The sequence below is a fragment of the Phyllostomus hastatus genome, unplaced genomic scaffold (assembly GCF_019186645.2).
Source record: "Phyllostomus hastatus isolate PE091 unplaced genomic scaffold, TTU_PhHast_1.1 phas_contig_209, whole genome shotgun sequence".
Taxonomy (NCBI): Eukaryota; Metazoa; Chordata; class Mammalia; order Chiroptera; family Phyllostomidae; genus Phyllostomus; species Phyllostomus hastatus.
In genome coordinates this window covers 16,251,310-16,275,296 of record NW_025333735.1, presented here as the reverse complement: position 1 = coordinate 16,275,296, position 23,987 = coordinate 16,251,310, and the positions used below count along the sequence as shown (strand labels likewise).

Here is a 23,987-nt window from a genome sequence, read left to right as displayed (position 1 = left end):
TATACACTGAAGATGCCGCAGTGACTAGAAAGCTTACAATCTAATAATCCCCAAATAGGGACATCCAAATTTCAATACAGACAAATACAGAATATTAAGAAAGTACACAAATGCAGCATGTAAACCAGTTTTAAGCTGTGATCTTAAATTTGGGAAGACCTGAGTTTGGAGGAGGTAAAGAGGAGATGGGATAGGGTGGGGTGGGAAGAAGCTTAAGCTAGAAACCTGGCATTTAAAAAGACAGCACAGAGCTTGGTGAGTGCAGAAACTAGCAGGCACCGAGTGTAGCTGGAGATATGGTAATGCAGAAAGGTAGAGGGGAAGAAAGGAGGAAGAGATGGTGAATGACAAGATGAGAAACTGGAGAGGTGAAGGGAATTGAAAGCCATGTTAAGAAATTTGAATTTTGTTTTAAAGAGAGCAGAGATCTATTGAAAAAGTATAAGCAGGAGGTAAATCTGATCACATTTGCTTTTTTAGAAGTGACACTCTGTGACCTATCATAGAAGTCCTTAACCTAGCCTACATAACCATACATGGGCTTCTGGTTATTTGTCATTTCCTTGAAATTGGATGCAAATTTATGTGTATGTGTGCACATATATGTATGTGTGTGTGCTTTTCCAGAGATAGCATCCATACATCTGACTCAAAAATGAATAAAAATCATCATCTGAATGCTTCCTGCAGGATAAAACCCAGACTCTTCATATTCAGGCTAAAACCTTCATTTTATAATCCTTTCCACAAAGTTTAGAACAGAGCCACTTTTAATTTTTTGCCATTTCTAATAGTCCTCTTAGTCTTTTCCCAGTATAGCTCTCTGGACTGACCTGCTCTTCCCAGTCAGCCCCTCCCTCCCACCTATCTTCTGCTCATAGAGCTACCCCTCTCTGAAAGCCTGGCTAAGCTGTTTCTTCCCTCTCCAGAATTCTCTCATTTATCTTTCCCTTTTGCTCTATCTGAAGCACATTTCACAGCCATAAAGTTCAAATGACCCAGCTGAAATAAGAGATGGACAAGAGACCAGGCCACTAGAAATAGAAAGTCCAGAGACTGACCCCTACTTACATGGCAATCAGATGCACAACAGAATTCATCTTGAAAATCAGTGGGGAGACAGTAGGCTGTTTTTAAAATGGTGCTATAGCAACTGGTCCTCTATAAAGGAAAAAGAATGGATTCTTACTTCATATCATTCTCAAAAATAAGTTCTAAGTGAGTAAAATCAAAGCATTAAAACTTTCAGGAGGGAAAAAATTGAGACCATCTGTGCATATTAAAACTAAGAGAGAAATTTTACTACTATAAATGTCTTTTTATTAAAAGACACCATAAAAAGAATGGAATGTTGAGCCATGTATTCAGACAACTTAAAAGAATCAGTTCCAAAATACGTGACAAAGTCTTTCAAATGAATAAAACAAAAAAAAAGTTCAGTTTTTTTAGATATTTCATTAAAAGGTGTTACTGTTTTACATACCACAAATTGAAAAAAATTAAATAGTCTGAAAAGATCTAATTTGGTAAATAGTATGAAGAAATAAGTAGTCTAATCTCTGTTGATGGGAATTTAAATTGTTATAGCCACAATGGAAAACAATTTTACTATTCTGTAAATCTGAACATATGCCTACCTCTTCAAAGAAACTTTTGTATATGTGCACCAGCAGATGTATATAATAATATTTGTAGCAGCATTGTTCATATTAGAAAAATTGAAATCAACACAAAACTCTGTGAACATTAGAAAATATAGAAAATTGTGCTATATGAAGTATAAAGTAGTAAACATGAATAGATTTTATGCATATATATCAACATGGAATAATGTTAACAACATAACATTAAATGAGGTCAACTTGCAAAAGAAAGCAAACAGTATTATTTTATTTACATATAGACAGACAAATCTAAATATATTTATTTTAGGATTACTAGACCTGTGGTAAACATAAATAAATGAGGGAATTTTATTAACTCCAGACATCAGTTGCCTTTCAATGAGTTGGTTAGGACAAAGTAAAGGGACATGATTGGAAAAGACATAAAGTAGCTTTCTTAAACTGGATTAAGAAGTATGAGTCTTTGTTTTATTACTATACATTAAAAGAATATACATACTATATATACTCTTGTTATTTATATATTTCACCATAAAATTTTTGAAAAAACTAAAACAATCACACAATGCATGCAATGACTCACAAAAGGCATGGTTCCTCTGCTTGAAGAGCTGGGCCTTGTTTCAGATCTGTCTCTTCTACTTCATATGCTATTGTAAGGGACTCACTTTGTTATTTCTTCCTTCTATATTATGTTACATTTACTCTGTCTTCTTAAGCTGCATGCTTTTGAATTCAGTTTTCCTTTTTCTTTTTTTTTCTTCTATTTTTCTTTTTTCCTCCCTTTATTCCCTTCTGTCCTGCACCCTCCCTCCCACCAGCATCACCCCTTTTGGTTCATGTCCCTGGGTAGTATATATAGGTTCTTTGGCTTCTCCATTTCCTATACTATTCTTAACCTCCCCCTGTCTATTTTATATGTAGCATTTACGCTTCTTATTCTCTGTACCTTTTCCCCCATTCTCCTCCCTCCCCTTCCCCACTGATAACCCTCCATGAGATCTCCGTTTTTGTTATTCTGTTCCTGTCCTAGTTGTTTGCTTAGTTTGTTTTTGTTTCTGTCTTTGTTTTAGGTTCAGTTGTTGATAGTTGTGAGCTTGTTGTCATTTTCTTTTCATATTTTTGATCAACTTCTTTTTCTTAGATAAGTCTCTTTAACATTTCATTTAATAAGGGCTGGGTGATGATGAACTCCTATAACTTTACCTTATTTGGGAAGCACTTTATCTGTCCTTCCATTCTAAATGATAGCTTTGCTGGTTAGAGTAATCTTGGTTGTAGTCCTTGCCTCTCATGACTTGGAATACTTCTTTCCAGCCCTTTCTTGCTTGTGAGGCTTCTTTTGAGAAATCAGCTGATAGTCTTATGGGAACTCTTTTGCAGGTAACTGTCTCCTTTTCTCTTGCTGCTTTTAAGATTCTCTCCTTATCTTTAATCTTGGGTAGTATAATTATGATGTGCCTTGGTATGTGCTTCCTTGAGTACAACTTCTTTTAGACTCTCTGGGCTTCCTGGACTTCCTGGAAGTCTATTTCCTTTGCCAGATTATGGAAGTTCTCTTTTATTATCTGTTCAAATAAGTTTTAGATTTCTTGCTCTTCCTCTTCTCCTTCTGGCACCCCTATGACTTGGATGTTGGAACATTTAAAGTAGCCTTGGAGGTACCTAAGCTTCTCCTCATTTTTTTGATTTCTTGTTTCTTCATTCTGTTCCAGTTGAATGTTTCTTCCTTCCTTCTGCTCCAACTCATTGATTTGAGCCCCAGTTTCCTTTCCATCACTGTTGGTTCCCTGTATATTTTTCTTTATTTCACTTTGCATAGCCTTCACTTTTTCCTCTAACCATTTAACAGGGGATAGTTTGAGGGGATAATTACATTGTGGTTTTTATTTGTATTTCCCAGATGGTTAGTGATGTTGAGCATCTTTTCATGTTCATACCTGTTGTATGTCTTCTTTGGAAAAATATCTATTGAAGTCCTTTGCCCCTTTTTCATTCCAAGTGTTTGTTTTTGTTTTTACTGTTGAGTTGCATGAGTTCTTTCAAATATTAACCTCTTATCAGGTAGTTTGCAAATATTTTATCCCTACCCCTTAGGTTGCATTTTTATTCTGTTCATTGTTTCTTTTGCTGTGCACAAACTCTTTAGTTTTATGTAGCCCCACTTGCTTATTTTTGCATTTATTGCTGTGGTATGTGTGTCATATTTAAACAATCTTTGCCAAGGCCAATGTCAATGAACTTTTCCCTTGTCTTCTAGTAGTTCTACAGTTTGGGATCTTCCACTTGTTTTTAATCTATTTTGAGATGATTTTTATGAGTGTAATAAGATAAGGTCCTATCTTATTTTTTATGTGGTTATTCAGTTCTTGCAACACCATGTATTGAAGAAGCTGTCCTTGCCCCCACTGCATCTTTTTAGCTCCTTCTTAAATATTTTTTGACAGTAAATGAGTGGGTTTATTTTTGGACTCTCAATTCTGTTCCATTGATTTATGTCTATTTTTATGTCACTCATACTGTTTTGGTTTACATTGATTTTTAACCCCATAGTTAGACATTTTATTATTGTTTTATATAGTTGATATTATTTAGATTTAACCACATATTTTTATTTTTTAATTTTTAAATTTTATTGCAGTTCCTTCTTGCAACTCAAACGTCTCTGCAAAGGCATGCATTCCCCACTGACTCCTTTTGCAAAGCTTGGTTTCCCATATAGACCCCATCTCTTTATGAGATGGACTCTAAACCAGTACCCCACTCTGTGCAGACCCCAGGCAGTCTTCTATCCTCCTCCTTGGGAAAAAATGCATATTTTTCCCCATTCATCTATCAGGTACCAACAGATACCAGCAAAGCAAAAGCTAAAAATAGACCTACTTAACCAATATGTTACTATCTTGTTATTCTGGTATTTTAAAAATTTCTGTACTTTACAGCCAGAGCTCAATTATCCATTAAAGGTGTGTGTGTGTGTGTGTGTGTGTTTACTTTTGTTGCACTGGAAGGCTTTGCTCTGCCTATTTAGTGCACCATACTGCTGCAAACAGATATTGGCAATATCTTTCATATTCTTATCTTAAATATGGGCAATAGCATATAATTGGTACTCCATAATTTTAAATGCATGTAGATGTTGTAGACTCTAAGAATCAAGATCCATGTCTCCTCATACTATCAAGAAAATATCTAAAACTAGTTTGACTTACACACATACTGAATTGAGAGTATATGTTACAAGAAAAGTGCACTATTATCCCTGTTTTGTCTTCATCTGCTCACTTGTGGTGGCTCCTGAGTGATTCATTTTTCATCACCTCTTCCAGAAATACTTTCATCAGTCAGCCTCACAACCATCATGAATATAATCTAGTACAGGCATGCTACATGTGTGTTTTTACCATACCTGATATTTACCTTGGCATAGATTTTTCACTCTATTTAATTTACTGTCTAAATATTAACTTGTAAGAATCTGAGCTTAGTTTGCTTCATGTCACTTGCACTTGGCATAGTGTCTAGCTTGTAGAAGGTATCAATTAATGGTTTTCCATGAATGAATGCACAGTTCATTTTATTTTTTCCAATAGATAAATTTTGTTGCATTTTTAAAATATCAAAAATAGGTTTTTAAAATATACATTTTTGGCTCAAAATATGTTTTTGCTTCCAACCTTCAGGCCTTTCTCTTTATGTCAGCTCTCTTAGAAAACATCTAACCATTACTTTTTTGAGTCAGTATTTAAATTGCATACTCTTCACAAACCAATATATGTCAGAGTTAAATTGCTTTCATTAGCCCAAGAAAAAACTTTCGTACAAAAATATTTTAAGACTCAAAACAATTTCATTGTTTTTGAAATGCAAAACATCATTAGCAAATCAAAGGCAGGATAACTATAACCATTAACAGTCTTATTCTAATTAGCTATTAATTATATTTGCTATTTTATACTATATTGAAAAATTACAGCTATTTCATAATCATCCATGACTTCATTTTCATTCAAAGCTTGAATCTTGAAAGAATCATTAAAATGTCCTTTTAATTTCTTTCAGTATATAGGCATCATGACTCATATTCAAAAATTTGCCATTTTTTTATGAAATTAGATTTCACTTAGATTGTTTACCTCTCTGAAACTTCCAATTCAATAAAGTTCCATTTTCAGCTGGAACTTAGGATGCTACCCATTTTCCCTGTACATATCTAAGTATTTATTAAAATATATTTTTAAGCATATACTATATATAGTAGTATACTGTGCTAGTTACTTTGGTACACACAAAGGTGAAACAGGTTGCTACCAAGATGAATCAGATATGATTTGTACCTCCAAAGACTCATCATCTAGAGAAGTAAGAAATAAATTAATTATATAGATGTGCCTCTGTATCTGTGTATATAAATATTAATAATGGCTAATGGTTATCAAATCTATGTGCCAATCACAGTTTTACATTTTCATAAGTAATTCATTTCATAAAATCAAGGCTATTCATTATAAAACACACCATTATTGTTGTTGTACTAAGAAACAATCCTTAAAAATTCTAAGCTACTCTTGATTATAAGATGTATCCCAAAAATCATAGATGTTAATATGTAAAAAAAAATGCAGAACTTTAAATTGATGAAATGCAATAACTTATTTAATATTCTCAACAACCCTTCAGGTTAGGTAATGTTATTGTTCCCATTTTACTGATGAGGAAATTAATAGGGTTCAGATACATTAAGCAATTTGCTCAAGACCATATAGCCAGTAAGTCAGTGAGTGGAGATTGAACCCACATCAGTCGGATTTCAAATGCCATGCTGTTAGCCCCTGTGCCAGAGAGATCTTATATGTTCTATGTAATAGGGCATTCATGAGTTTCCATATCTTTTATTCTTGACATGGTTTTACTTAAAGTTGGAGAAGAATACAGGAATATCTTTTAATTCCTGAGAGAAATTGAGAATTTAGTTGAGATGAGATTTGAATTTTTAAAAAAACTTCTGTTTTGAAATTTATTTGCCTACATTCATCCTAATGTGGTTATGGTAATAGGACTAAAAAATAACTAGTATACGTTACCAACAGCAGTCATGAGACAATTGAGTTTATCTTTTTAATCTATGAATTTATGCAGTTACATTGCATGTAGATGTAATAATCCTTATAGGATGGTATTGACAGGACAAAAATTCAGTGAACTTTTGCAATGAATGTAGACATTTCTTTTTTCTATTTTTAAGGGAAGATTGGCAGCTAATAGACACTATCTATTAAATTTCCATTTTTTTAACTTTTATTTAAAATAGTAACAACATTCTGTATAGCATGTTAAAATTGTAGCAAGGAGCCACAAATAACTAACCAAAAGCAAGAAACTGTGTATTTAATCTTAAGTGGCAATGACTGCAATCCATTTTTAAAAAAATACTAATGAGTTAAGACACAACAACTATATGTACATTGTTTCTGCCTATAAATAATGAATTACACACAAGAATGAGCAGTAGTTAGATGTACTCTGGGCCAGTTGCATAGTCATGCATACCAGAGAATTCATCTGTGAAAATTTAGCAAAACAAAATTAGAAATGTCAAACAAAAAGGATCTCATTAAGATAATTCTTCCAGAAATGAATAACAATTCTGTCCCAGCTGTTCATATCCTGAGTAGTCAAGATGAGATGGACATAGCTAAAAAACCTCATTCTCCAGAATATGGTACTGTGGACACCTATGTCACCAGAGTGCTCGTTACAAATACACATTAGACCTCCATCCCAGACCCACTCTGTCAGCATGACTTTGGGGAGAGATCAAGAATTCACATTTTAAACAAGTACCTGTACCCACCAGGAATTGTAAGCAGGAGGGATTTGAGAACCATTGACTTAATACTCAACATTTCCCCACCAAGCACAATGTATGGACTGATGGCAGATGTTAATGAATTATTAGTGATTTTTTTTCACCAAACAACAGAGATTAAATGTTTCATTTACTAGATATTTATCAGCAGTGTAGGGAGACACAAAAGAAATGTGAGCTCATGTACTCAAATGTGTATCAATTCCCACATGTTACATAAACAACTGTGCACCATGATTAAACCAAAGTGTGTGCTGCTTTCTGAAACCTAACACAGTGGCAGGAAAAGAGAATTGAGGTAATCCTAGTAGCTGTGGGAATAGAAAGAAAAGGACAACTCAAGGAATTAATTGAAAAAAGGAACTGCAAAGGGACAGTGACAAATTTAATATTACTGGTGAACAGAAGGTGAAAAAGTAGAATACCTTGGGTGTTGAATCTGGGCACAGAGAATGATGAGCATGGACCTGGGAATGGAAAATGTTCTGAAAACAGCCGAGTGTTAGAGGGAAGAAAGTGAGCGTTTGTGGTTGGCCCTTTCACGCCACATTTATAACGGTGAATTGAATTTTGTTACTGAGATTACATATAAATGGATTTAACCAAATTGATGTCTAATTAATCATTATTTTTTACAGCAATTGTTCAACTGTCAAGCTCTACGAAAACTAAGCATTCCTGACAATGACCTTTCAAACCTGCCAACCACTATTGCTAGTTTAGTTAATCTTAAAGAACTCGACATCAGTAAAAATGGTAAGATTTCATCTAATGTCTAATTTTTAGTGAAAATATGCTTTAATGTTACCTCTTAGCAAATGATATAATGCTTTTTTAATTTTGTTTTAAGTTAATTTTATTAGAAAGTTAAATCTGATAAGTCTCAGATAGAAAACCTCTGTCCCTTTCTCCTACTAGTATGCTTGATTTCCCTCTGCATTCAAATGTGTTATTTAATCTTTTAAAGAATATTTATTGCTTTTACACTGTTTATTTTCAGAAAGTGTGGTAGAGGGTTAGTTGTATTTTATATAAACATAGAAAACAAAGATCTTTTCTTCAAAACACTATAACTGAGTTGAGATACGTTTGATAATTGAATATAGTGCCTATACTTAACAGGATGGTCTTGTGAACTTCAAAATTTGTTAAGAAGGTAACTTATGTTAAGTGTTCTTAACACACACACAAAGGAAAAAACAAAAGAGAGAAACAAAGAACCAACAAGGGGACACAAGGAAACTGTGAGAGTTGTTGTATATGTCTATTAACTTGATTGTAGTGATACTACAATGTCTAAACTCATCAAATTGCACATATTAAATATGTGTGGCTCTTTGTGTATCAATTATACCTCAATAAAGCTATTAAAAAGGAAAAGAAAAGAGGAAAAATAATTATGTGCCCTAAAAAAACAGAAGTTAGTTAAGATTAGCTTGACATTCTAAGTAAATAGGGAGGTTAATTTAATCTGTTTTATTAAGGACAACCAGGAAAATCTCTTGATTACATTAAATATAACATTTCTAAGAAATCCTGGACCATCCTGTTAAAATTAAGGTCTTGCCGTTATTATCCACTAGAAGCAGACCCTATCTCTCTTCCCAGTTTTATTTTCTTAATAACATTTATGAGAAGCTGACATACTATATATTTAAATCAATTATGTATTTTCTGGGCTCCTCTTACTAGAATTAAAATTCAGTGATGTCTCAATTTTGTTGTTTTTGTTGCTGGTGTACCTGTATTGCCTATACCAGTGTGTGGCACATTGTAGGAGCTCAACAAATAGTTACCGAATAAATTCATTCATGAGTTCATTAATGAATGGTTCTTCTGGATGAACATGAAACATTTGTTGAAATGTAGTAGTGTGAATTGCTAGTAAGATTTCTTCATTAAGTCCATGAGAGTCATAGGGAAGGACAGTGTCACAGGAGAGATAAGACTAACATCTATAAATAATCAGTGAATATCATAAAACATTATAAAATGAAGAATTTAATTATATAGCACAAATTATAATTGCAAATTCTTAGATAATAGAATGATTAATTAAGACTGCTTTATTATGAGAGAAGAGTTCAAGTAAAAGATGTTGCCTAAGGATTTCCATGAAGCATAGCAGCATCTGAATAAAGGAGAGCATTTGTTTGAAGGAAACAATATGAATATAAGCAGGGAGCACACACATACATTCTTCTACAACTTGACTTACCAGTTAGAGGGTTTTCAGAAAAACAATTTTGGAAGGACTATATGCAGACTTATAGAACAGCAACTAGATTTAGGCCCATTGAAAGATGATGTAAAGTTTACCTTTATTATTTTAAGATAAGATTTATAGGCCACATATTTATATGAACTGGCATTTCTGTACTTTATTAACAATTAATACTGCTTATTTATTTAAATAAATTTACATATGAAAAGCTATTTTCAAATTATAATTTCTGAGAAATGTAGTGTGGCCAATATACCACATCCCTTGGCCTTCAGGAAGGTTTGGCTGTAGAGTCCAAATAAATAACAATCTATCGTAAAGAGGATCAGAAAAAATTCATCACCAAATATAAACATAAAACTCCTGATAAATATGAAATTTTTGAGAATGTAAGTCTGTGAGCATCCTTAAAAGTTTTGCACTATTTAGGGACTTTTAATTATGTTCATTGTCTCTATATTCTGGAAATATTTATGCAAAAAAGACATGCAAGACAAGGCAAGCCACTTTGCAAGTCAATATACTACAGAGGTTAGGTGAGCATGGTGATATATGAGCCATTGCTAGAAGTTACACAAACAGTAAGATGTTTCAACACATCACCCCTTTCAGAAATCATACCTAAAAAAGATGTCACTGAATTCTGTGGGTGAGACCTTGACAATTACTTAAGGAGCATAAACCATCCTTTGGGAATCTGTCAGGTATAGAAGGGACGGATAACAGAAAATAAGGGCAGTTAACAGTTAACAAGGTTGGAATAGCCCTGGAGAAAAGAGTCAAGATACAAGAGACTATCATGAGAGAATCAATGTCAGTATTAGTATTTAGAGACAGAAAATAGAATGGTTACTTTTAAATAGACACTCATTTAAGTACTACTCCATCTGGTAAAAATTTGCCTGAAGTGTACTTAAAGTTGATGAATGACTCCTAATGCACTTGGAGGCTGAGTTTAAACCTGATCTTGGTTGTCCATGTGGCCTCCAATCTTTACTTTTCATTTCCAGTTCTTCCACCAAACTCATCATCCACCCCACTCTGCTTTTTCCTCATTATCTGGTGTCTGTCAATGTAACTATTTCCACATGGGCATTCAGTGCAAAAATCCATTCTTTCCTCTGACTGTCATATGCATTTGGTTACCAAATCCTGCCAAATAGACCTTCTAAATATATGTCAAGTCTGTTTTCTTCTCTCCATTGCCATGCAATGATAATTTAGTCTCTTTCTGTCTCCTAGACTCCTTAAATAGCTTCCCAAGTGGTTTCCCCATATCCACTATTGCCACCACCATTCCCAAACCTATCCTCCTCAAAGTAGCTTTAGCAATCTTTTTTAATTACAAATATTACTAGGTTACACTTACTTAAGATACTTCAGTTGATCTAGGATTGAGTGTAGGCTCCCTAACACAGCATTAAAAGTCCCCATGATTGCCCTCCATGTACATTTCCATTCCATCTGCCTGTCTCACCAAAGGTGATGCGCACTTTTTGACTTCATGGTCTACATACTCAAATATTTAATGGTATTTTACCATCTCTATGACTCTATATTATTTTCTCTGCCTAAACCATCTTTCATATCTATTCTACCTGGTTCAATCTTACTCATCATCCAAAACTCAATTTAGTATTAGAAACATTTAACATTTATATTCAAATATTTATGTAGTCTTAATTTTCAGCTATTAAACATTTTAAGCATAAAGAAAATGAGACTAATATGCCCACCATGAGATTAAAGTGTTAACATTTATTAAAGATATCATGCTCCAGTTCTTTTTAAAAAACAAATAAAACATTACAGAAACTTGTAAATTCTCATTCTCAACTCCTCCCATTTCCTCCCTCTCAGAGTTAATGTGTTTAAATTTTCAATGAAGTACTAATACATTGTGTACATTGTTCTACAAGTTTATTATTCCATATTATGTTCTAAAATTTTTCCTTGCTGTTCACTGTGTATCTAATTGTCCAAGCAAAGTACCAAGTACCCATTGCTTCATATCTCTGCCAACACTTGAGATTATTAGGTATTTTAAATTTGGGCCAATTAGATGAAAGGCAACTAGATATTTAAATTTATATTTCCCTAATTACTAGAGGAGTTGACTTTTTTTGCATTTCTTCTTATTGGCAAGTGTCGAGTATCTTGCTCTACAAAATTCTTTTTTGGTCAATTTTTACATGAGATTGTTTGTTATGTATGTGGACACTAGTCACTTGGTTAAATGGGTTACAGATATCTTCTCCCAGTTTGTGATTTGTCTTCTCATTTTGCTTGAGATGCCATTTGCCATAGAGAAGTTGCCATTTCAAAGTACTAAAATGTATCACTCTTTTCTTTATATTTTTATAACTTATTCAAGAACTTCTCCTACTCTAATGTCATAAAAATACAGTCTATATTTTCTTCCAAACCTATTAGTTTTTCTTTCTAAATTTAGGCCTTTAATTCACTTGAAAATTATTTTTTTACTCTATAGGACCAAAATTCTATATGAATAGATGATTGTTTCAGCAACATTTATCAAATAGCCAATTGTTTCCCCCCTAATTTATAATTCTACCTCATTTGAATATAAAAAACTTTTTTCCAAGCTCTCCATTCTGCACCATTGGCTTACTGGCCTATTCCTGCACCAAGAGCACATTGTTCTACTCTCTAAAACTTAATATTGTTTTAATGTCTGATAATGCAAGTACTTTTTTTCTTTACAAGTGTGTCTTGCTGTTCTTGGTATTCAATTCTTTCACACAACTTTTAGGTTTAATTTGTTGTGGCTCACAAATAACCTGTTGGATTGTTTTAATTGGCTTAAATTTAAAGATTAATATGGGAAGAATTGATATCTTTCTGAGAATATTATAATCCATGAACATGGTATTTAGATTTATTTATTTATTTATCATTTTTTTTAGACAATTTTCGTGAGTTTATTTGAGCCAAATTGATGACATATGCCAGGGAGCAAGATCTCAAATGCCTTTATTTAGGTCTTAGTTTGTGTCTTTCAATAAAGTTTTTTATTTCCTTTAAGAAAGCCTTGCATATGTTTTATTAGAGTTATCTCTAAGTTGCTAGTTATAGATTGTATTATTTTTTAAAAAAGTACTTTATCTAAATTTAGTTGATGCTATGTAGAAACATTACTCATTTTGATATCTTTCTCTTACATTCAGACACAGGGCTAATTATAAGTTCTAATATATAACCAGAAGATTCTTTTGGATTTTCCTAAATAAAATCATATCAACTAAATAAGAATTTATTTTTCTTTCCCACTATTATAAATTTATATCTTTTTGAGTATCTTTTCCATAAGCTATAATTTTCTGGAAAGTCATTTGGTACATAAGACAGGCAGTCAATTTCAATGTCAAGCATTTTCCTTAGGCCTCTCTTATGTGTTTTATAAATCTCTACCATCTTTGTGGAAATGAAATGTTTGTCATTTGTATTCCTCATATAGTTTAATTATGCCATCTATCTTTTATTTTTTTTATTATTCATCCTACAGAAGTTTTTCCATTCTACTAATTGTTTAAATAGTACTCTTTTGGTTTATTAGTCTCTCTGTTGGTTGGTTATTGGTTTACTTTCCAATTATAAATTTCTACTTTATTACTTCCTACTGTAGCTATTTTATAATGTCTCTACTACTTCTAGTGGTTTATTCAGTTACTTTCTTAGTATTCTAAGATATTTATAGCTTTTGTGGCCATCAAATTTTTTTGAGATGCATTGCAGGCTACATAGTCTAGATGGTGCTAATTCTTACTACTCATTGACTTTCACATCGTGGCCAAGTATACTGCCAATTTTTAAAACACACTTTGTGTTTCTTGTAATATGAATACATGTTCTCTGATTATTGGGTATGGGCTAGGAATCTACTAATTATATATTTTATTCCCCATTACATTATAAGCTTTTAAGGACAAATACTATTTCTTAAGAATTTTCACATACTTCAAACATTGAAAGCACTCAATGCTTGGAATATTTACCTACTTGGAAAACTGAACACACCTAATAAACTAAAAAAGAAATGAACTGGAAAATGAGATTTCAATCTGTTGTATTCAACAAAGATTCTACTCTCTCATAAAGATTTTATTCTTCCATTTTAACAATAAGTACATTAACCTTTATCTTTTAAAAAAGTTTTTCAATTTCCTGAAATGTTATTTATATAAAGATATATATTTATTTATGCTGCATGTAAATTACCCTCACCCTCTAAAATCTCTCTGTTCCCCAAGTTACATGAAGTAATCCATAGGGGAATGTGTCAGCTTTCCATACCAATGGACCTTTGATCCTTTATTCCCCAGATCTTAATTCAATAGTAAAATAAAAATCCATGTCCATCTGAGATGAATGCATTTTATATGTGTGGTCTCTGAATAAATAGTTTCTGCCTGTTTATAGAGCTGATTCATGGTCATAATGGAGTAAATTGTTTTATATGATAAAGCAAGATAATGAATGATAAGGTTTAAATTAGGCAGTGATTCAGTTTTAAGTATGATTGTTGATTTGTCATAGTTCAGAGAGACTATGACACTATAATTAAGGGATTTTAATGAAAATGAATTAATGTGAAAGCCTATCCTAATTCTGCAACAATTAAGTGATTTTTCTCTCATCCTCTAAAACTTACTTCTATGTAAGAATGGATTTTAATGACACATAGTGGGAAAATTACTATTGTTAGTTTTAGTGAAAGGCGATCAGAGTTGAAGGCATTATTATGTTTTTCCAGCTTGCCAATTATTCCTTCCCTTCCCCAAATGCATGTAAAACACTAAAGACAAACAATATCCTCACTTTCAAATAAGGAGAGGGAGTTTCTTTCCAATACATTTGAGAAGATAGATAGGAGTAATCAGTTAAGTGATAAAAATATTCAAAATGTCAAACATTTTTGATAGATGATAGATAATACACAGATACATAGATAGATACCTAGATAGAGATGAGATAGAGACAGAGATAGAGGTAGGATAAAGGTAGAGATAAATATATGAGATCAGTCAGCCCAGAAGGTATCCAGCCATGTAATATGAAAAATAGAGACATTTAGTAAAGAAGATACAAGAAACATTGTACATAAGACAATGATGCCTCAGTCCCCTTCAAAGTAGGCACCCTGGGACCTCACACAGTTCTCCCAATTGCCGTCAGCTGCCCCTTTGTATTTTTCTGAATCTCATTGATGGTCTGAAATCTCTTCCCTTTGAAAGGTGATTTTCGTTTTCAGAAAAGCCAGAAGTCACAGGACACCAAATCTGGGCTGTAAGGTGTCTGAGTCACCTGGCTGATTTGATGTTTTGCCAAAAAATGCTTCACAGGATGTGATGCATGAGTGGGCACATTGTCATGATGAAGTTGCCAGCCACCACTTGCCCATAACTGTGGCCTTCTGAATCACCCTAATAGTTCCCATGGAGGAATGTTCAAGCTTAATGCAAAATTTGACACATTTTCATTGCTCTACTCAGTCATTTTGAATGTGACAACCACACAGTACACATGCTCACTCAGCAGCGTCTACCACCCTCACTGACTAGTACAATGAAGTCATCATTGTTCACACATGTGTATTCCAATCCACTCTCCTTGGCTACCAGATTACATCGATGTGGTGCAAACTGTTTTCATTATATGAACAATGGCTGGACTTTTTCCAGACAGATCTCATAAATAGATAGATATAGATATAGATGATATATGATATAGATATATCACCAGATACATCTATTCATAAGGAAGTCTATTTTGGGATGCCTTTGGTGGGCTGGGAAGAAAATATCACCATGAATTTGTTCTCAATTAGCAATAAATGTGCTTTTTGGTGTTTGGCATATTATGACTATTTATTTAGAGCAAAGCTTATTATTTCACCCTATTAAATGCCTGACTTTCAGCACCCTTAATGTGTTCCTTACCTGAAAATCACTAACACTTCCCTCACTGTAAGACTACTTTACCTTTCTAGAGAATCTACTTCTGTCCAAGTTTATAGAGTTAACAAGAACCTTGGATTGACTCCCTCTATTTCTGTTACTGATGGCAACATAGACTGAGTCTGTTTTACAGGCACCTTCTCAGCCTTGTGCCAGGACTTTTAACTCTTTCCAATGTCTTCATCAGGAAATACAATTAACAAATAATGCATTACTCACACTTACTCCATGGGGCACAGAGTTTACAATCAGGCCATGTATTTAAATGCTCCTAATAAGGAAGAAATAAATTGCTCCTACCCCCTCATCCTTCTGAAGTCTGTCAAACTCTGTCACCTAGACTGATAAACTTCCCTAGAGTCACAGCAGAGCCTTTTCTGAGCTGAGTGACTAAGCTGTATTCCAAGTCCCAGCCAATCCTAGAAAACTGTAAGACAACAAAATTGTAGCATTGTGAGCCCTCTCTTTACTAAGCCACACTCCCTCCCAGCTTCAGTATAAACTCCTTAAAGGTGAGATGAGAACTGCTGCACCTTAGTTACACTGTTTCTAGGGCCACAATAGCCACTATCAAAGCATAGGCATAGTAAGTGCTCAGTAAAGTGGTTGAATGATAAGGGAAACAAACTCATTAGTCAAATATGAAATAAGGTTATGTAACAGTTTATTTCACATAATAGTGACTCAATGTTTGTTGTCGAAGCAGAGAACGAATCAGGTATCATTTTATTTTATTTTGGCTAAGTCAGATTCATTCCTCTGTTAATGAATTTGTTGGTCAAGTTCATAAAGACTGCTCAAAACTTTCTCTAGATATAGGTCTAAGGAAAACCAGTTGAATAACTCTTCCAAATAATTGATCACTTGACCTGCATGTTTCGGTTTATAATGCCACTGAAATATGCAGAATCTTGCAGATGACTTTTAGTTCTTTTTGCTTAGGTTCCTACTGAGTTCTTGGCTTTCTTCACTAGAGTGCTCAAAGGTAAAGCCAACTAGTCCAGTCTGTTTGTTCTCTCTCTCCCCTCTCCCTCTTTAAGATATGACTGACTTGTACATTTTTTTCCAAATTTGCTAACATGTCACTGGATGCTTTTGCTTCCTCCTATACAACCAATTGCCTCTCTCTGAAACTCCCTTCTAATCAGTACTATTACACTATTAACATAGTATACTATTGGTACTGAATATACTCTTTATTCAATGGTATATTTTCCCATATACCAAATATCCTTGGGAAATGTGGGCTTATACACAAAATAACTTTCCAAAATAAAATTATAGCTTATCCTTTTAAACATCAAAAAGTTTTTATTTTATTTGAATCATTGTGAATGGAAGTTATTCAAATAATGTTTCATATCACATTATTTTCATTATAAATGAATGCAATTAAGGCAACTTAACTTTTCCAGGTTGACTTGAGATCATAATAAGCTGTGTTTTTGACATTTTTTTCTTTTGGTATGTATAGTTGCTTGCCTCTATACAAAATTGATTGGAGTAATTGAAGAATTCTGCTATTAACTTTATAGTTTTCTCATCACTACCTTCATTATCAGACCATCCATGATAATTCATACTGATACCCTGCCTATTTTGAGTAACCCCTCCTTTCTAATTATTCCTTCTAATCGCTGTCTGTTGAATTCACATATAAAAAGAGTACAGAGATTCTGAACTTGGCTTATGACACTTGTTGACAGTATGTTAAATTTAGAAATAAAGAACTTTATTACCTGAGCATTGCACTCAAAGTTCCAGAATATTCATACTATCTGAACTTTGACCAACTGGTTGTAGAACAAATGCAGCTCACAGTGCCCCAGGCATAATGCTACATGGTCAGTTTTGAGTGCACATTAAACTCAGAGATCCAAAATGTTGGAGTTGTTTGTGTTTAGCTAGCAGAGTATGTAGGAAACAAATGTAATATGTAGTGCCTTGTGATAAATGCTGCATTGCCAATCTTGAGTAACTAAAATTTATACCTGAGAGTAGTTTTAATTCTTGATTTGATGGAGACCGCTTAATGTAGGTAAAATATGATAGTGGTTGGAATAAGGTTGGCCTGGTTTCGGATCCTGGCTGACCTCTGAGCCTCAGTTTCTTTATCAGTTAAAAGGGAATAATAAACCACATTATAAAACAGTTGAGAAGATAAAACAAAGCAAAGTGCTTATAATATATATTTTTTCAACAAATTCCATCCTTTCTGCTCCTAAATCTAATTCAATTTAATAAATATATAAATAACTGCCTGCTTTCTCTAAACTAAAAATATATGAAAATTGGTATCACAATGAAAAGTCACATTCAAATCTCATATATTTCCTCTTTTTTATACAAAATGTAACATTATTTTTTATTTCATATCATAGGGTAAACCATTTGGGCTGATACCCGTGAAATTCAGAAAATGAGCATTCCCAAATGTACTATCCGTAACTATTATCAAATGTACTGATTTATATAAAAATTTATAGCTAAAAACATAAATTTGAATGCATTTAATAGGACACTAAGTCATTCAAAATTTTGTATTTGTAGGAAGTCTTTTATATTATGTTTGTATATAGATAGTTACCTTTTCCATCTTAGAAAATGTAATTTGAATCTAAAGCCTTTGTACTAAAAGCAAATATTTCTGTTTGTAAAGTGTTTTTAGTTGATTGCTTCAAGGTTTGATGCAAAAATATAATTAGATGCAATTTAACAAGCGCTTGCTGAGTTACCATTGTTTTCCTGGGTCTGACCCAGATAACATCAGGAACACCAAGAAATTGAATGTCAACTGACAAATCTTGCTTTCTGACTTCATCCTATCTTTTTAGAACATCTCCTCTTATACAACTCCAACCACCATTTGACTCCATCAGAACCACCCATCTGTTAATGCCACCACCTCAGGAATTCTTCCCTCCTTGATGTTTTCTCTGCTTTTTTTGCATGGCTTAAATTCCATGATCAATCATTAAATAACACGCCCTCCCCATCCTGCCCCACCCAGATACCCTTGTTTTTCTTTCATGTCACTGTGTATGCTCAGTAAAATCACAATCCTGGCTAAATCCAACTTTCTACCTATTGCTGAAAGGATCTGGAAAAATCACTCAATGTCACTGCTTGCTATCACTTTAAGTTCATGACTACAATATCAAAGTACAGTAATGCTTCCCAACTTCTTGAACCCATTGACTTTCCTCTTCCAGTGACCACTCCACATGTTTTCCTCTGTCTTCAAACCTTCCACACTTCCTTTGCCATCTTCATTGCTACTGATCCTGCTCCAGTGAGAATAATAAAGGTCTCAAAAGATAATTTCCACAGACTATTACTATCATATCTACTCACCAACCAGCATGTGCGCTCATATTCTCTGATCCCTGCCTGTCAGTGCAGATGAATTATCCCTGTTCCTTTCTGAAGCCGTTATCTCCACTAGGTAACCATTCTTCTTGCATACACAGACATAACTCTAGTAATTCTCCTCAGTCTCTACTACATCATCAAGATTTTCCTCTCTACTTGTTTATTATCATCATCACACACACACATGCTGTTATTTCTTCTACTATTCCAAAGAAAACTTGGCTCCTCTTCCCTTAATAATTCCCTAATCTGCCCTGGCTGGCGTAGCTCAGTGGATTGAGCGCGAGCTGTGAACCAAAGTATCGCAGGTTCGATTCCCAGTCAGGGCACATGCCTGGGTTGCAGGCCACAGCCCCCAGCAACCACACATTGATGTTTCTCTCTCCCTTTCTCCCTCCCTTCCCTCTCTAAAAATAAATAAATAAAATATTTTTAAAATAATAATAATTCCCTAATCCCTTACAGCAAAAGATTCAGATGGAGTTGTCTATATTCTCTATCTATGATTTCTCTTTGTTGGGAACCGCCCTGACTGGTATCAGAAGCTGAAACCCCTGCCTAGGCTAAGGCTAAGGGAATGTCCTTGGAACCATAAGCCAGCAAGGAGACAAAAGCTTATCTTCCTGGCAGGAATGCTGCTTCTGCTGCTTTATTCATGACTGAACCCCAAAAAGCTTGGTCGGTTAGCCAAAGATGGGTAAGATTCCCCACGGGGGAATGACCTAAGACAGGCACGATCACTTTGGGAGGCCCCCCAAAAGAAGGACTTGGGGGGCTGCAGCAAAAGGGGGTGATGGACCCTCGCTCCTCGGCTTTGACATAGCCTGAGTTCTCAGCGTCTGGGAGAAAACCTCCTTGTCTCCCAGTTGCCTTAGTTCCCTTGCTCCACCTAAGCCTGAAACAATGACAGGGTGGTGCAGCTCTGTACTGAGAAGTGCAGATTCCCCAGGTGATCAGGCCTAAGAAAGAACATGTAAATTACTGTGAAACCTTCTTTGTTTAGAATGCTCTCAGTTGAATGAGAAGGGTCTTAGGAAGAAGTTATTTTGTTCCTCAGTCTTATAGCTCTTTGACCCCAACTCAATAGACCGGCAGAGTTCTTTGTTTTCTATGGTTCCTTACTTCCCCCTAATGAGTACTGTACTTTACCTGAATTATTATGCAGAATGAGCCCAATAAAAGCAGGTGTGGACTGTAAATCGGCACGCTCCCCACTAGGGGGGGTGGCCATTTCATCCCTACTTCCCCACAGAAACTAGTTTGTCTCTGTGCATGTGTTTTCTCTCGCGTGTTTTCGTCGAGCCATCCACAGGGTTCCGTGGTCACTGCTGGCCAGTGACTCATGCAACATCTCTTCTTCCAGACTTTAACCCTACTAGTCCACCAAAATCATTTCAGTCAAGTTCACAATGATCTCCCCATACTAAATCCAAAGGCAATTTTGGGTCATCTTACATGACCTATCAGCATCACTTGAAACAGCTGATCACTTCTTCCTACTGGATACACTTTCTTCATTTAATTTCTAAGATTCAACATTCTTTTTTTCTTTCCCATCTCACTCACTGATCTTGTTCAGTCTCCTATGTTTATTCTTCCTCTTCTCTCCACTCCCATTTCAGAGTGCTTCATGATTCAGTTCTTGATCTCCTTTTTTTCATATTGTTTATACTTATGTCATTAGTGCTCACAGTTTATCTCATGGTTTAAATATTATTTATATAATAATGAATCCCTAATTTTAAATTTATATTCTACCAGATGTTTCCAATCTTTTGGCATCTCTGGGCCACTGGAAGAAGAAGAGTTATGTTGGGCCACACATTAAATACACAAACACTAACAAAAACTTATGAGCAAAAAAACAAAAGGTTTTAAGTAAATTTATGATTTTGTGTTGGGCCGCATTCATAGCCATCCTGGGCCACATGCAGGTTGGACACACCTCCTTTCCTAAACTCCAGGTTCATATCTAAACACCTACTTGACATTTCCCTTTTCCATTTAACAGACATCACAAATTATGCATGTTCAAAAGTGATACTCCTCTCCAAAAATTAATTTCACATATTGCTTCTCCCATCTAAGTTAAAGACAAACCATTCAAGTTGCTCAGGACAGAAAACCTAGAGTCACTCTTGATTTCCATTTTTCTTCCACACTTTACACCCAATCTATCAGGAAATCCTAATTGATCTTACATTCAAAACCCATCCAGATTCTATTCACTTCTCATTCCTTCCACTGCTCTCATCCAGATTTAGGCCACTTTTTTATACTGTATGTTCATACTCTCTTCACAATTTACTACAATAGCCTCTAATTGGCCTCCCCCTTAAAAAGGCCAGCCTACTCAGGAACCAGAGTGATGATCCTCTCAAATTATTAATCAGACTATTTTATACTTATGTCTTTCAATGTCTCTCTATTTTATTCAGAGTAAAAACCAAAGTTGTTTCAATGGCCTCAGAGTCACTGCATGAGTTGACATCCCCCCCATCTCTGCCACACATACCACTATTACCTCTCAACTAATTTTTTTTCTATTCTCCTCTTTCTCACTGTGTTCTAGCAACACTGGGCCTCTTGCTATTCTTAGAATACACCAGGCATACTTAAGCTTTAACAGGGGTGCTCAACCTGCAGCCCACAGAATGTCTATGAATGTGGTCCAACACAAAATTGTAAATTATGCATGGACCTTTTTTTTTCATTCTAGTGTTTGTGTATTTAATGTGTGGCCCAAGACAACTCTTCTTCCAGTGTGGCCCAGAGATGCCAGAAGTTTGGACACCTCTGCTTTATAGCATTTTAATTGTTTATTCCCTTCTCCTGAAATGGTCTTACTTTCCAACCTGAGATGCAGACATCTGTATCCATCTCTCTTTCACTTTCTCCAAGTCTTTGCTCAAATGCCATCTTCCCAATCAGTCAGGCTTACCCTAACCATCTTAGTTACAGTTGAAATTCCCAAGCATTTCTGATCCATTTTTATTCTTCTTTAATTACCTTTTTCTGTAGCATATTTCATTGTGAAAATACTATAATTTTATATATTATATACATATGTATTGATTTATCTCTACAATTTATTATATGTATTCCTCTGCTACAATATATGCTCCACACAAACAAGGAGCACATATCCATTTTTCACACAGTATTTTCAATGTTTAATACAGTTCTTAACACAGGGTAGGAACTGTACTAAATATTTGTTAAGTATGAGGTCTGTCCAGAAGGTATCCAGCCATGTACTATGAAAAATAAAGACATTTATTGAAAAAGACACAAGATATGAGAAACACTGATCATAGGACAATGACACTTCAGTCCCCTTCAAAATAGGCACCTTGGGACCTCACTCAGTTCTCCAGATGTCATCAGTTGCCCCTTCGTGAATCTCATCGATGGTCTTAAATTCTTACCTTTCAAAGGTGATTTTAGTTTTGGGAAAAGCCAGAAGTCACAGGACACCAAATCTGGGCTGTAGAGTAGCTAAGTCACCTGGCTGATTTGATATTTCACTAAAAAACTCTGCATGAGACATGATGAATGATTGGGTGCATTGTCATGATGGAGCTGCCAATTACCACTTGCCCATAGCTGTGGCCTTCTGAATCATTCTAATAGTTTCCATGGAGGAATGTTCAAGCTTAATGCAAAATTGGATACAGATTTGTTTCTCTACTCGCTCAGTGATTTTGAATGTGACATCCATATAGTGTGCATGCTCACTCAGCATCATCCATCACCCCCACTGCCCAGTACAATGAAGTCATCATTGTTCACGCATGTGCATTCTAGTCTACTCTCCTTAGCTGCCAAGTTACATCAATGTGGCAAAAATTGTTCTCGTTATATCAACAATGGCTGGACTTTTTTAAGACAAACTTTTTATATTAATGACTTCCCTTTAGAGATCTAATAATTAAAGTTGGCGGCTCAAATAAAAGAGAACCATTTATGACAAATGATAAAGCAGTGATTCCTCAGTTTATACCACATATTGTGTCTCATTTTTAACTCTGATTTCATACAGAATACGTTTTAAAATGCTAAGCATTAAGAACCGAGAGCCATGTATAGTCAAGTAGTTTAACAAATTTTTAGGCAGGTGATAGAATTTAAATGTGTTTATATGGATGATATCAAGATTCAGGATTCAGATGAGAGAGTGCATGGAAACTGGTAAAAATTATAACACATTAAATTAGCATATTCAGAAAATGAGATTAAAAGACAACATATATGTTATAGAAATACCTTACACTCAGGTCTGCCTTTCAAAGATCTTCTATTCATGATCATAGGGATCAACATTGCTATTGCTAACTCTATTCCTGGGTCCATGTTTGATAAGGACAAAATTATTTGGTACACTTAATTTCCACATTTACCTTTTACACTGGGAAAAATATTTTTCACACTTTAATATCAGCTTGTAAAGCCTAACAAGGTTTTAAATGACCCTTTAATTTTGGCTTTTATATTTATATCAACAATATTCTTTTACAATTACATAAAGTTGAACACTATGTTAATTATAGACTTAAAAATCTATCTGTCAGGCTTGTTTGTCCACATCAGTAATAAGCAGGGTAGTTCAAGTGAAAACAATTAACTGAGTATACTAAAACCTAAACTTAGCCATGACTTTCAACTTTTCTCATGCTAGGCAAGAAAATTTTGTATTGGAGTGATTTCAGAATTCTTCTGAATAACCTTTTTGTTTTATTATTCAAAGCCACTGTGTTTCAGAGCACCAGACAGACCAGTCTCAAAGACTGGTTAATAAAAGTGTGGGTTCTATAATAAAATCTGACATCATTTTAATAGAAGTAACATAATGGAGTAAAGAGGAACAAGAGATATGGTGATAAAAAATTGAATTAAATTCCATTTCATCTATAAACATT

The 23,987-nt window shown here is 34.4% G+C and overlaps 1 protein-coding gene across 2 annotated transcripts in view; it reads left to right on the top strand.

The window, feature by feature from the left end:
- Positions 1-23,987, top strand: part of LRRC7 (leucine rich repeat containing 7) — a 495,696-nt gene that overhangs the window by 206,957 nt on the left and 264,752 nt on the right. For both annotated transcript variants that reach the window (XM_045835283.1, XM_045835282.1), the window contains one exon: positions 8,133-8,250. In XM_045835283.1, coding sequence (XP_045691239.1) covers positions 8,133-8,250 — 118 coding nt within the window. The remainder of the gene's footprint in view (positions 1-8,132; positions 8,251-23,987) is intronic.